Source organism: Hippopotamus amphibius, chromosome 9 (genome assembly GCF_030028045.1).
Source record: "Hippopotamus amphibius kiboko isolate mHipAmp2 chromosome 9, mHipAmp2.hap2, whole genome shotgun sequence".
NCBI classification, from domain to species: domain Eukaryota; kingdom Metazoa; phylum Chordata; class Mammalia; order Artiodactyla; family Hippopotamidae; genus Hippopotamus; species Hippopotamus amphibius.
In genome coordinates, this window is record NC_080194.1 from 49,613,045 (window position 1) to 49,629,102 (window position 16,058).

The 16,058-nt window shown below is 41.1% G+C and overlaps 1 protein-coding gene across 1 annotated transcript in view; it reads left to right on the top strand.

The window, feature by feature from the left end:
• Positions 1–16,058, top strand: part of MMP20 (matrix metallopeptidase 20) — a 46,313-nt gene that overhangs the window by 9,317 nt on the left and 20,938 nt on the right. The window contains exons 3-6 of the mRNA XM_057695100.1: positions 1,929–2,077; positions 4,206–4,331; positions 5,121–5,282; positions 7,467–7,608. Coding sequence (XP_057551083.1) covers positions 1,929–2,077; positions 4,206–4,331; positions 5,121–5,282; positions 7,467–7,608 — 579 coding nt within the window. The remainder of the gene's footprint in view (positions 1–1,928; positions 2,078–4,205; positions 4,332–5,120; positions 5,283–7,466; positions 7,609–16,058) is intronic.

Genomic DNA, 16,058 nt, shown 5'->3' on the forward strand with positions numbered 1-16,058 from the left:
AGAATTTTTAGTCTGTGATTATGCACAGCAAAGACAAGGGGATAGATCAAGCTACTCTGGGACTTGAAGAAGTATAATATCCTCGTGGTGATATTCTTTGGGCAGCCCCCAAGCCTCCTCAACACACCCACACTGGCCGTCCACCTGCTTCTGAACAACTCTCCTTCTCCCCACCTCCCCAGAAGAGGAACTAGAGACTATCTTACACTCCGTGTATATAGCTACTGGATCTCAGAATGACTCCTTTTAACATAGCCCAGAGGACTGAAAAAGACAAAATACAGCATAGTGCTTATGTGCATAGGCTCTGGAGTCGTAAAGAACTGGGCTCAAGTCCTGACTAGTCATAAAACGTAGAGTGTTACTAGTACCTCTGAAGGTTGCTGTGAGAGTTAGAGGGTGTACCACATTCCAAAGCGCCCACAACAGGGTCCAGCACTTAGAGTGTGTTCACAGAACATTAGCTGTCATCACTGCTTCTGTATCAATCTCTAGACCCTGGGTCAGGACCTCTGTCCCTTCTACATCCCTGTCTTTTCCAGCCCAACACACACAGGCAGCTCTGTGGGGATGGATAACTTGTCTATAATGTGAGAGAATTTCAAGATACACACAGAGCCATGATAAATCACAGATTCATATTATGCAGTGGGGGTGGCATATTCTGCAAACACTAAATGGTCCCTTCGAGGGTTCTTCTGGTTTCCTCCCTGGACACTCTAGCTCCCTTCTCTTGGCCCCAGTCCCTGGAGTTAGAGATCTCTTTGCTCCATCCCTCTTCATTGCTGAGGTTTAGCCATTTCCCATCCTCTCTGTGGGACGTGGTACCTTCCTTTCAGGGCCCCGGGGATAACCACTGTTAGTTTCAGACTGAGATTGCACCGCCTGCATCAGAATAATCTAGAATACTTGTTAAAATGCAGATTTCTGGATCACACCTGTTTGTTTAATAAGCTTCCTAAGTAATTATCACAGATCCTAAACTTTGAGAACTACTGAGTAGGCCCTAAAAAACACTAGCTTTTTTCATTAGTTCATCCACTTAGTAAGTGTTCACTAAGCGCCTACTATGTGCAAGAGTCTGGACTAGGAGCTGGAGAAAGAGAAAGTAGGCTCGGTGTCTGCTCTCAAGGTTGGCTCTCACAGAATTAACTTCTAACTCTGCATCCATGATTCCATCTGAGCCCAAGGTCCTGGGTGGCAGTTCTTTTCTCCCACCCTCCTTTACATGCTGCCAAGAACCCCCGGCCCCTGGCCCCCAAAGCGGCATGTCCTACAAAAATACCAGCTGTCTCCACACGCTGTTTGTCCAAAATACTCTGCATTTGTCTGCCTTCCGATGTCATTGCCAGGCCAGGACTTCATGAAAGACTCAAGCCTTTTTCAGTTCAACTGAGCATCCTTGTGAGAAACTAGCAGTTCCTCTTTAAGATACACATTATTTTAAGAAAAAACATTCCCCTTTGGCCCCGGGGAAATCCTGATGGTCTTTGAATAAGAATTTGCAAAACCTCAAAACTCTTATGTTTTTATTTTTTACAATTAAAAATTTTCAGTCCCTTTTGGGGAAAGAGGTCCCTTCTCAATTAAAACCACTTTAGGGAAAATGGACTTCTGGATACTTGTAAAGTTACCCAAGGTATTATTCTTTACAGTTAGTGATATACTCATAAAATAACAATGAAAGACAAACTGTTTCAGCACCAGATTTTCTCAACTCTTTCATTTCTCCCCTTTGTTTTTCTTATTTAATGTGTTTCAGTAATTTAACAAATATGAAAGCAAAATAAGAATTATTATTTTGGAGAAAAAAATCTAAATTGTAGATTTATGTTCAATATTTTTATTTTTAATACAACTTTGACATAATTCTTTCTTCACTTAGGAGCATTTCCTGAAAGCAAAACATGTCCCTTCTCTTTTCACAGAATATCCAAATACACACCTTCCATGACTCCTGCAGAAGTGGACAAAGCAATGGAGATGGCCCTGAAGGCCTGGAGTAGTGCCGTCCCTCTGAGCTTTGTCAGAATAAATTCAGGAGAAGCCGATATTATGATATCTTTTGAAACTGGAGGTACTGTAGTGCTTCTTAGATTTTGTCTACTACTACGGAGGAGAAATGTTTCAATACTTTTCCTTCTGCAATATTTAATCCATGTGATTAGCACAATCCTCCTTCACACTGTTGTGAAGGGCAGAGGCCAAAATCACAGCAAAGCCATGATCTTCATCTGGCCAGAAAATAGAACTGGAGGAGTTCTCAGCGTTTCTTGTCATCGTTAGACTGAGCTGTAGAATGGACCCAGCATAACCAGCTTTCAGAGTGGTATTGCCCCATCTGGTACATAGCTGTCAGATTTAGCTTTCCCATTGGCCAGGAGGCCTTCTGACCTCATCCCATTCCCATGATGAAGTCCATCGCCATATACCCCCTTCCATAATAGCCAAGGACCTCCCAGTTCGAATCCTCGCTGAGGATTAACTCCACAGGGGCCCTGGCAGCTTTCCCATGCAGCAATGTTTAGGAGAGTGGCTGGCATTGCTATCTTGTCCACACTTGCAGACCACCTTTTGGAGATGCCAGGCCTGCCTCCAACCTGCCTGCTTCTTCTCCATCCCCCTCTCCCACTCCCCCAGTGAGGAGTGGAGCCCTTTTCAGAGAAACACGCCTAGTAGTAGATGAGGGAAAGGTCATGTAATTCCTTTCCCTTCTCAGCTTCCTCAGAGTCAAAGTGAGTATCCCTGCCTCTTCCCCTCCATAGGTAACATTTCTGTGTCCTATTTCAAGTCTTTATCTTAATTTTAATCCAATATCACTGCGGAAATACATGCTTGGAAGCTGGGAGAGAGAAGATCAAACAAGTCCTGAGTGTCACCCCTTGAGAGGTGGCCCTGGGTGTAGCCTGGCCCATGGTGGACCCTGTTCCTTGCGGAGGACTGAGGCCACCCTCGTGAAGTGGCAGGGAAGTGTGGCTCAGGGCAGCTTTGGGGGTGATGGAGTGCACATCTGGTTCTCTCTTGATCTTCCCAGCCTGTGCTCTGTTCCCTAAAACAGAAGTTGACTAGCGACGGTACTGCCATTTAACCAGGCCTTCAGGGCAGGTAATGTGATTAATCGACACTGCCCTGAAACCCGGGGACTGGCACACCAGAATTTGTTTTGTTGGTTTTTAGTAAAACAAGCTATCCTCACTAAAATCCTGAAAAACTGTGAAATGTAGTTTCTATAATATCCCTCGTTTTGTTCTTCCTTCTTTTCCGTTATATTTGCAATGAACTTTTAGTTAAATATAGATAATAAAACAAAAGCATATTAAGCTTTAAAAGTTGTAATTTTATAAACACCTTTATTGCTTTCATGAGTTTTGTGCATGAAAGTATATCAAAACTACAAAGAAATTGTCTTTTTCTTTTTTTGACACTTCTTTAAATTGTATTATATTGTGCTTGAGAAACAGAGAGCATGTGCTTGTTCAATTTACTATAATTTTCTTAGCCAAATCATATTTTTGTTTGCTTTTTGTTTTCTTTATTAATTTTTTTTATTGAAATATAGTTGATTTACAATGTTGTGTTAGTTTTAGGTGTACAGCAAAGTGATTCAGTTATATATGTATATATACCTATTCTTTTTCAAATTCTTTTCCCTTATAGGTTATTACAAAATATTGATTATAGTTCCATGTGCTACACAGTAGGTCTTTGTTGTTTATCTATTTTATATATAGTAGTGAGTATATGTTAATCCCAAACTCCGAATTTATGCCTTCCCACCCCTCTACCCCCAATCATATACTGAAAGCGTTCTGCCAACGTGTCCACAGTCCAGGCTGTGGACGAGGTTGCAATGGAATGACCATCTGCTCTTTCTCCTTTTGTGATCTGCGGCATGGTCATAGTCTACAGCATGCCTTGTGCCAATTAACAGACATTGCAACAAATACAATAATAATAGAAAATTTTTTAGTTCTAACACTTACTGTCTTTAAAATACAAAAAAATCCCTGTAATTTTTTTAATGGACAGATTACTCATTGGCATGTGAGCTTCTTATTATAAAAAATGAATATTGAAAAGTAAACCTATTTGTATGAGAAGTGTCAATGCTATTCAAAAAGTTGTCCATTCCCTGTGATATTATGTACCCCTCAAAAATTGCTAGAAAGACGAAATCCTGTTGGCATTTCTCCCCACTTGTTTAGATCACGGGGATTCCTATCCATTCGATGGGCCTCGAGGGACTCTAGCCCATGCATTTGCACCTGGAGAAGGCCTGGGAGGAGATACACATTTCGACAATGCTGAGAAGTGGACTATGGGAATGAATGGTATATATGCACAATTCACCATAACCTGGAAAATATTGTACCTTCTTCTGGGCCTCCATCATGAAACCTTGAGGTTCAACGTCCCAAGCCACCCTTTAACTAGGGGGGCTGGCTAGGAAAAACAAGTAAGCCAAAAATTCAAAAGGGAACACCATAAGGGAAACAGATCCACCCTCATATATGCCGTAGACTTTTCTGATCTCTGATTCATAGCGTACAGTCTCAAGAAGCAGCAATCGCCTGCTCAACACACAGTTCTATTTTTCTTCAACTACATAGTATTTTTTGTTTCTTACTTGTACTTGGAAATAGGCCACATTCAGAAATGACCTGAGGGGAGGCAGCACTTTCCTGAGAATTGTGATGGGGATGGGCATAAAAGTTCCAGAACATCATGCGTGTCATCTGGAAATCTTCAGTGTGAAACGTGTGGATAAAAGGGAGCAGGCGGGGAACTAGTAAGGCATCTGTGGCCTAAATGGAGGTATTATTGCCACTGTTAGCTCCAAGGCCCTTTTTATCAATCTATTGAGCACCACTGACTATGAACAAGGTGAACTGATTTACATTTCCATCTTCTCCCACCCCAAGCCCCTCCTAGCCAAGAGGGGAAGAACTGGACTAAAGTCACCAAAGCTAAGTGCCAGAACAACCTACCAATCTTTGAAAGACCCGGTTATGAAAAGAAAATGAGTAAACTGTGATTTGGGCATAAATTCTCCTGTGAAGACAAGAAATATCGAAAAAACCTTGTGCTGATGCTGTCTTTTTCTCTCTCATATTGTCTAGGCTTCAATTTATTCACGGTTGCCGCTCACGAATTTGGCCACGCGCTGGGCCTGGCCCATTCCACAGACCCATCGGCACTGATGTACCCAACTTATAAGTATCAGCATCCCTATGGATTCCACCTTCCCAAGGATGACGTGAAAGGGATCCAGGCACTGTACGGTACAAGCACTACACTTTTTTGACCACAAACCCTGAAAGTGGCAGGCATTTGGTCTCCAACTTAAAGAAAGTATACCTTGCCAGGAGTTACCTGCACAGATGAAGATTAAGCTAGAAACGACAGCCCCAACTGTGCCCTCTTATGAAGAGCTTACTTACCAGATATGAGTATTGCTTTCTTTTTTAAGATGCACAATTAAACTTTACATCTTTCCTCCAGAACATATTGGTCCCTTGATGGCCATAGAAAATACAATTGTTTGTGTTTGAGTGTCGATCAGGAGTTAGACATTGGGAGAGGATGGATATTTTTTACAGTTCATATATATGATGCTTATCCATTTGCAGATAAGTGATCTTATCTTCCTAAAAATAGCAATGATGATGGTAATAACTGTACCATTCATGCAGCCAATCTGCAGTTTACAAATCATGATCATACGAGCCCATCTCCGTACCGTCCTCATGACCAGCCTGTGGGGTGTGAAATGTTTGCTGCATTCGACAGTTGAGGAAGCTGAGGTTCAAAGACAGTAACGATCCCAAAATATTCAAAATTATCTCGTGTTAACATTCTTTCAAAGGTAATAAAGGATTAATAGGAACGCTGTATCCAATTTTCCCTAATAGAAAGACAAATTCATTAGTCCATGAGAAGAAATCTTGAAATATCATTAGACCTTGACATTTTTTTATGTCTGATGGATAAAAAGCTGAAGAATCTAGGAAACTGACTTTCCCTTCAGCCTTAGAGCCTGGTTATTCAGCCTTTACTCGTAGAATTCCCTCCTTTTCCTCTCAGCCTAGAAAAGGGCCGCTCGTCCATGCTTCCCTGTGTGCTGGCCAGCCCACCTGCTGCTTAGAAATGAGCACGTACATCTGCTGTCAGGTTTTACCTGCGGTGTAAAAGACAAGTCTTATCCCAAGAAGTGTTCAGCCTGCTGTGTCTCTTCAGGGAGGGGTATATGCCAGTCCTGCTCCTTCCTAGAGTGACAGAAAAAAAAAAGAAATCAACAACTGTGAATCTCTCCATATAATCAACTTGGCCCTAGGGTTCTGATGTGAAACACTTCCTGGGGCCACCAAGAAGGAACCCACTCCAAATCCATGCCTGCCCTTTGTGGGTCCTTGTGAACTGGAGAGTCACCACCTTTCCGACGGCCACTCTCACTCGGCCGGGAGCTGCAGCTTATATTTTCACACGGCCATTTTTACACAGGTGAACAAAATACAGAAACATGGTTTCATATTGCCAAGAAGCACACAGAGCACCCACCCCGACCACCTTTCCACCCTGGCCTGTGGTAGGTGCTTGGCAGCACACTTCTGATCTGCCCGATTTCTGGTTTCTGATCGTTTCCCAAAGCCTCACCCCACCTCTGATCTTTACCCCGTTGCTGACCCTTCTCCACCCCGACCTCACCCATCTCTCCCTCCTGGTGGACCCTCCCCTGTGCCTCACTCCTTCCCTGATCCTCAGCTCTGGTCATAAGAAGACGTGATCAAGCACAGGGACCGGCTAGGACCTGCTGGCGGCAATGGTTCAGGCAGCCCCAGCTCACTCCTGTAGCTGTCAGACAGTCCTCAGGAACAGAAAGGGGGATGAAAACTCACCAGCAGCTCTCCCAAGGGGCAGGTCTGCATTCCAAGGGGATCCACCAGAAGATGCCCTTAAATGGCAGACACTTCCGAGGTACTTCAATGCCCCAAGAATTTGCTCAGTCTCTTCTGGGTGCCTAAGAAGAGGCTTGTGCACAGGGCAGGACACCCAGAATTTGTTCGACAATAATAAGAAAACACACAAGAAAGTTATAATCTTATTGAGAACAAGAGCACTTAATTATCAAAAAGAAAAAAATCAGAGGCAATTTTCCAAATAGATTCCAAATTTGAAACACCCATAGCTATCAAAGAAATTTTGCATAATAATGAAATAATAGCTACCATTTTCAGAACTTTTATTATGTGCCAAGCACTCCACTAAGTGCTTTTCAGGCATTATTTAAATCACCTGTATCACACATCAGCAACTAATAAAGCCAGGATTCAAACCCAGGTCTGCCTGTCATCGACAGCCATACCGTATATCACCTTGTCTTATACAGTGAAAGCAGGTCCCTGGAGCAGAAGTGCATAGATTCTACATCCCTGGTACCATTCTGACCAAGTCACTTTGAATCCTAGGACCTCGGAAAACACTCCCAGGGAAGCCTGCTATGCCCCACGGCCCCCCTCATAATCCGTCCATCCCCAACCTCTGTGACTCTGGCTCATCCTTTGATGCTGTGACAATGCTGGGAAAGGAGCTCCTGTTCTTCAGGGACCGGTAAGCATTAAGACATGCCACCAACTCTTATCAGACCTCAGCTCCATATCCAGACACATGTGGCTCTAGAGGAACTTGTTATTGCCATGGTGACAATCATGCAGAAGTGCTGTCCTGTGTGGCAGTCGGATGGGAGGCAGGAGTTTTTGGGGAGATACTAAACTGCCAAAACTACTGTCCGTGGAGCACCTACTATGCTCTTGCCACTGTGCAAGCGTTTTCTACATGAGACTATTTTTTCTAACACTTTTCCCTGTGAAGCAGAGTTGAATCTCAAATTTACAAAGACAGGCGCTCAAGAGAACACATAACTTCACAAGGTAACACAGTTGTATTAAGTGACTGAGTTATGACACCAGCCCAGATTTATCTGATGTCTGTTTTGTTCACCATTGTATCCCTAGTAAGAGCACATAGTATATTCTCAATAAATGTTTGTTACTTGGGTTGGATAGATAGAAAGATGGAGAGATAGGTTGTTGCATGGATGGATGGATACATACACGAATGGATGGATGGGTAATCAGGTGGACAGATAGATGGGTGGATGGTTCTAAAGTTGGTATTCTTCCTAAACCCCTGTTTCTCAAGGCCTCCTGACTTTTCAGCTATAAGCTGTCAGAAAGCATAAAGAAGGAGGGAGTATTGGTGGGATTTTGTTATACTACAGCTATAGCTACTAAAGAATACCCTGAGGTTTGAGTTTCTATTATTGTTGCCTTAGGAATGTTCCTTTTGGGCTTACTAATAGAAGTTTCAGTAGTTCTGCGAGTTGTAAAGAATGATGAGATAGCTTTGGTATTTAACTTTAATAATAGCATAGGAGATTGAGTAATTTATAATACTATACTATAATTTTTAGTCAAGATACTATAGGAGTAGCTGCAGGTATAGCTATGATTAGTGGTGGTAGGTGGTTGACCTTTATTTTTTAGTATTTTTATTGTTATGGAGATTTCTCATAGAAATTAAAAGTAAGTTCAACACTAGTGTAATAAGGAAAAAGAGGAAAATTAAATTTGGGAGGTTTGAAATTAATGTGAAAGTTTTTATTTGAAGATAAGTAGTTTTGGGAGTAAATTTTTCTAGCCAAATTAAGTGTGATAATAATGATTCTAGCTTTTTGGCTTGCTGAAACATTGATGAATGATGACTGGCAATGAGAAATAATTGGAAACAAACCTGAAAGGGTTGGAAAATTTACATAGGTATAAAGGGGAATTAAATTTTAAGTTTTGTGTTATAAAGTTAAGTTCAAGTGCTAGAATAAAACCTGAGACAGTTACAGTGAGAGCTACTCGTTTTAGGTCGCAGTCCATAGTTACATGTGGAATAGTTGTTGGAGTAATCTTGTTGTAAGTAAAAAAATCTAATGAAAATGCTTCCGATTAAAAGACGTTTAATGGAATCGATTAGGAGAGGCTTATTTCCATTCATTAGAATTAGGGTTGAAAAATGAGATTGTCCTAGACATGTGAAGAAAATAATTTGAATACTATAGGCAGCTGCTGAGGAAGTAGCAATGAGAGTAATTAATAGGGCTCAGGCATCGGTATACATTGTGATAGCAGTTTTGATAATTAAGTCTTTGGAGTAAAAGCGTGTAAGGGAAGGCCTACCTGTGAGCTCTAGGCTTCTGATAATAAGTGAGGTTGAAGTAAAGGGTAAAGCTTTAAATAAGGTACCTATTTTTCAGGTGTCTTGTTCGTTAAGTTATGAATAACAGACCCAGAGCATATAAAAATATGGATTTAAAAACTGCATGTGTGCAGATGTGAAGGAGACTGAGTATGGTAGTTTTATATCAATAGTAACTACTATTAGGCCTAACTGGCTTGAAGTAGAGAAGACAGCAATATGCTTAACGTCATTTTGCTGTGAAGTGTTAGTGTGGTGATAGCACCTAGACAGAGTGTCAATGATTTGAATAGGTTTATTATTTTCTATCAATGGTAAAAGCAAATTAATAAAAGCTCCAAGTATTGTGCTTGAATGAAGCCGAAGCTAGTGTTGGGCCTCCCATGGCTGAGAGAAGTCATGAGTGAGGCCAAGCTGGGCGGATTCACCAGCCACAGCCCCATTAGTGGAAGCAGATAGTGACTAAGGTCAAGCATGAGGAGTTTCTGGAAGTCTCAGGAGTTTAAGTTCAATTGTACCTTTTTCCCTTGCACTGCGGCTTCTCGAGGAACATGGCTGCGATGGCTGTAATTACTTCTCTCCTTGGACAAAAAGAGAAACATCCCAACTCTCACCTCCACTTTCCCTTTACTGGGGATGGAATTCAACCACATCAGAATCAGCAGAGGTGGCTCAGGCATATGCATGTGACTTTATACTTTATTCTCTTTTCTTCATTGCAAAAGTAATTGTTGAGCTCACACAGGGTGCCAAACACCGTTGTAGTGACTGGAGTTATAAAGATGGATCAATAGTCCCCTTGCCTTTGCACACCTCACAGTTAGACGAGGGAGAGGAACATTCAAAAAGCACTGCCATCTCCCTGTGTGCTCATGCGAACGTTCAGACAGAAGACAATGCTCTGGGATCCCTTTTTATAAGAGCACTAACCCCATCAGCCCCATCCTCATGACCTCATCAAACCCTAATTACCTCCCACTGGTCCCATCCAAATACCTTCACACCATCACATTGAGGGATAGGATGAATTATGGGGAGACACAAATATTCAGCCCATAACATAGAGTAATCATATTGTTAAACATGTTATTGGATGTCCTTCCAGACCTTTTCCCTGGATAGAGAGATTTGTTGTCAATACAGGAGGGGGACTGGGATGTCCACAAAGGTGGCATTTTACTAGATGTGCTGATTTGCAAACTTTTTCACTCAACAATCTCTCATTTTTCCATGTCAATGAGTTTTAGTTTTCATCTTTACTTTATATATGTATATATTATCCCAATATATAGATACATTGTAACTTATTTAACCAATCCCAAACTAATGAACATCTGGATTATTTCTAATTTTTAAAAATTAGGGACAGCTGAATTAAATCTACCACAATGGATGGGCATACACTTTTCAAAGGCAAATGAGATGAAAGCCCAGAAACACAGGCTTTAGCCTTAGGCTAAGTTGGTTTAAATTCTGGCCCCGCTTCTTACTGATCAGGTGACACCGGACAAGTCATGAGCCAGACACTTAGTGAGCGCTCAATAAAAGGCAGTTACTATATTTAGGAGTGAGAATCAAAAAGTATGTACAATGGATTAAGGCTTAGAAACTAACCTGAGATATTTTTAATTATTATCTGTTTTTGTTAATTCTTTTTTATTAAGACATTGAATTTGTTTTTATTGTTTATTACCAAAAAGTAAACCCAAGCAGGGTTGGTAGGCATTGACCCAGGAGTGATAGGCAAGGCACAGAACAGGAGATGCCTGAACGCCATGCAAGGTAACGCTGGCTTCATCTGAGGGTTGACCTTGTCAGACTCTACTGCCCAGACAAGTGCATGTAGCACTTGTGCCCCAGCACAGCATGTAACTTATTCTTTTGGTAATATCAGTGGTTGTAATAGAGGCAAAGGAGACACTGAAGTCAAAGATAGTATGCCCTTTCACACAAGTATAATTGTTTTCTTAAAAAAGCAAAAGAAAAATTTTTTAATCTTCTGTTTATCAAACAATGAGGATTCAACAATTGCTAATGACTCATTGAAGATAATACATCCTCTGACAAAATCTTGACTGTAAATACTGAGGGTGGTAACAGTATAGAAAGGGAGGCATAGACCTAAGGGACATTTAGAAAGGAGTGGTCAGGGAAGGGATTAGAGAAAGAAAGATATGAACTTGTATCTGCTCAGCCATTACTTTGTCGTCTCCTCCCATTTCAGATCCCATGAGCTATTGCAGTAGGGCAGGTAATTCCAAAAGTCTAGGAAGCACCAGGACAGGGAGCCAGGAGTGGTACCCTTTCAGCATTGACATTTCCACTAACTCAACTTGGGACCTTAAACCTCTCCTTCTCCTCTTTAAAATGAGGTGTTACCTGACATTCATAGCGACTTCAATGTGTCCAGCACATACTACGCTAAGCACTTTGTTTTCAAACTCCTTACAACAGCTCTGTGAGGTATGGACTATTATTTCCTTTTTATTAGACATAGAAAAGATATCTTGTTCAAGCTCACATAGCTAGTGAGGGGTGGAGCTGGGCCCACACCCACACTGTCCTCTGCCGGAGCCCGTGCTCCTAACTGCCCTGCCCTACTGCCTCCTAAGGTGATGTCCAGAGCTAGAATCCCATGGCTCTGATCCCCTACCAGCTGTCACCAAAAGTCCCCGAGTGCTTGCTGAGCCTGGACAAAGAACAAAGAATTCTTTCAAGCCACAGCCATCATGGCAACCTGGGGGCCATGATGAAAGAGTTCCCAGTCTGTTCTCTCCCACCCGCCAGCCTGGAATTCCCCATCACCAACAACAAACTGTTAATGAGACGTTTCAGGCTGTGGATGTAAGAACCACAGAGTTTGTTTCCAAAGCAAGATGGAATGCAGTGCCTTTTAAAGTCACTGTGAGATTGTTACATATTCTCTGCAGTGTATAAAGGTACATTGGTACATTCAAATGTTCTGTTTGAAGAAAAATAAACTTCAGCTATAATAAGTTGAAAGTCATAAGTATACATGACTTTCATATAAATATATGTATAGATTTAATTCACATAGATTTCTCTTTATAATAGATGATTAAATATTAAGGTTATCCCAGATTTCCTCAAGATGAATGGAACTCCAGTCATACCCAAATGATGTTTGCATCTCTCTGATTATTCTGGGTTTTACATGGCGTAACTTTAACGATAAAATCAAGAATATCACAATCAGCTATAGACCTTAGAAGAATAATGGCATTTTACACATGGAATAAGCGTAAAGTTTGATCTTGTCCGAATCCTTCATTATGGAGATAAGAAAACCAGGCCCGGGTCTCTCAGCCCAGAGACCCTCCACTGCCACCAGGTCTGCTGACTCCTACGACTCACATAGAAAACCTTCTGACTGTGCGGTGAGTCTACAAAGAGAATGCTGAATTTGGACTTGAATGAGCAATGCCTTTTGACGGGAATGCATTTGAGTGAGTCGCGCTTTGGGGTGGCTCCCATGGTCATGGGCCCTTGGCCTTCAGGCTGGGTGAAGAGCCACAAGGAGGAGGAGGTTCTGGACGATCCAGGTTTCCCAAAAATGTTTGCTAGGCTTCTCCACATTCTATTTTATTCTCCAAATAGGATTCTTTGTTTAAAAACATCTGTCAATCACTAATTGTGACATTTTGAAAGATGTTGTGTATCATAGATTAGAATGGAAAGAAAAATATGTTTAAGGGTCATGCAAGTAGGGACTGAAGAGAAGGGCGAATGTAAGAGGTGTCCTGAAGGAGTCACCAGCAGGTGAGAACAATGGAAAAGGAAGAGTCAAAGGCAGAAGCATCGCTCACATAGGTAGGAAAATCAAAAAGATCTGTTGGACACATGAAGAAAAGCTCAATTTTAGATGTGTTGAATTTCAGGTGATGGCAATTCTAGTGCGGTTTTATGGAAATAAGCCAGTGCTCGGGGAGAGGTCACAGTCAGAGGCTTCATAGGTTACAGAATCTCCCACATGGATGAGGCAGTGAAAGATTTGAAAATAGATTCTAATAATTATGACAACAATAGCTGCCATTTCATGATCATTTGCAATGTGCTGTGTGTTATGCGAAGTATTTTATAGACATCTGCTCATTTAATCCATGCTGTTCTTTTTCCCAGCTAGAATTTTCACCTAGGTCTACTTGACATCAGAGAGAGAATCCCTATAATGCAGCCCCAGATAAATCAGGGAAAAGAGGATTATCTTTTTTTTTTTCCAAGTGATCAATAGCAGATAATGCTGCTGAGGTCACCAGATTGAGGACTGAAGAACAGGACTGACTAGGCAGGATGATGAAGGAATGTATTTTTAGCGGTGTGGTAAGGAATGAACACAGATCCCGAGGAGTCAAAAGGCAAATGGTGGGGAGCAAAGGGTGATGGTAGACGTAGATTATTCATTTGAGAATCTTGTTAATAACAAAGAGTTAAGATAATCGCTGGAAGAGGCAGTAGGGTCAAATGAGGATTTTTCAAGATGAGAAATACCTGAGTGCATTTGAAGATGTGAAAAGGAGCCAATGAAGAAAAAGAAACGCAAAGCACTGTGCAAAGGAGAGACAATAAAATCAGTAACATCTACTATTAGATGGCACCGTTGGAACCTAGCATTTCCCAGGGTTCCATGGACTTGAGGAAAGCCTGCACAACTAAAGAGGAAGTCTTCCTCCTCCAGTCTCCCTGGGGATGTTTCTTTTCTGTCTATAAGGCTGCATCACTGAAAGTCAACACAAGACATTTTATTTACTTAGAATGGTTCTCTCTTATGTGTTAAAAATTCAGACAAAGAGGCAGAAAGTGTACTAAGATTGCCAATTCATTGTCATTTCTTCTGACTAAGGACGAGGCTCTTTACATCTTCATAGCTTACGGCTTACAAATGTGGATCCCCGTAGGCTCCTCAGGTGGATATAAACACTTAATTTAAGGACACTATGCACAGCTTTGGCTATTTTAACCACTGTCTACACATGGGTTTTTAATAAGCTCTGTTTCTCTTGGGTTCAGTGAGATGGGTGATGCATGTCTGATTCTTGGCCTCTAAAACATCCTGATATAAACAGGCCTGGTTAGTGAGCTCCCTGCAAGTGAGCTTCTTGCTTCTTGGCCAGTGATGTGACTGTCAGTACTTCAAAATTTCCAGTGACAAAATTTTATATCAGTGAAGCAAATTTAGAAGGAAGCTTAGCTCTATTGATAAACTCTAAGTTTAAGTTTTACATAATTAATAAATTCAGAGTGAAGACATGTCTCTTTAAAGTATCTACAGAAAATTATAAGAGTAGTCCAGAGTTTATAAAACACTTTCATATGCATTCTCAATTGATCCTTTGAAATATTGGCACAGATATTATTATTATTATCATTCGTATTTGACAGAAAGAAACTGACTCTCAGGAAAGTTCAGTGACTCATACAAGGTCACACATCCAATAATGAAACAAGGTCTCAAGCACCCCTTGCTTCTTTCACTGCACCACTGTGCCCAGTCTCAGGAGGGAGAAACATCAATTCAACTGATAGCATCAAAAAGACAGAAAAAAGAAAGACAACTCTTCCCCTGTCACTAGGGTAACAGAGAAGAAGAGAGTCAAGAAGACTAAGAGGTGAAGACAGTGGAAAATGAAAGCACCCATCAGCTCCTGCTGGATGACCTTGACAATCAGCAGAGAAGAGGTGAAGGTCTGTCCCGAAAATGGAAGACTGAGGGGATCAGTTAGGCAGAAGGGGAGTGAAGACAGTCGAGTACAACAAAAAAAGATTAAAAAGTTCAACAAACATGAATCAGGTCCCAGGTGTGCAAGGCACTTGCTAAGCCTGAGAATACATAGATATATATTTACATGACCTTGCCCCAAGGAGCCCACAGGACTGGCAAAAATGTTCAAAAATGTTACCAGTGACGTCATCTCAAACTTGATGATTTAGTTGCTCTTCTTTGGTTAAAGGGAATGAAAATTTCAGAGAATATGAAAACTGATGATTAGATAAGTTCCACACAACCCTGTGACACCCATTTACCTGGCCAACAAATCTTTGTTGAGCCCTACGTGCCAGGCACAGCACTGTCTCCTGGCTACACAGAGATAAACAGTGTGGTAAAATATCTATCAGCAGGTCTATAATATCAATAAACTCCTTTGTTTTGCCCTTCTTCTCAAAGATCAGATTACAGACTATTGATATGATCTGTTTATTTTCATTACCAGTTCCAACACATCCTGCAGCAGTCCTTTTTTTTTAATTGATGTATAGTTGATTTGCAATGTTGTGTTAGTTTCAGGTGTACAGCAAACTGATTCAGTTATACATGCACACATATCTATTTTTTTTCAGATTCTTTTCCCTTGTAGGTTACTAAAAAATATTGAGTTTAGTTCCCTGTGCTATACAGCAGATCCTTGTTGGTTAACTGTTTTATATTAGTGCATACACTAATCTAAAACTCCTAATTTATCCCTCCCCACCTTCCCATTTGATAACCATAAGCTTGTTTTCTGTCTGTGGGTCTATCTCTGTTTTGTATATAAGTTCATTTGTATCATTTTTTTAGAGTCCACATATAAGCAATATCATATATTTGTCTTTGTCTGGTTTACTTCACTTAGTATGATAATCTCTGGGTTCATCCACATTGCTGCAAATGGCATTATTTCATTCTTTTCTATGGCTGAGTAATATTCCATTGTGTATACATACAACATCTTTATCCTTTAATCTGTCGGTGGACGTTTACATTGCTTCAGTGTTTTGGCTATGGAAAATAGTGCTGCAATGACCATTGGGGTGCA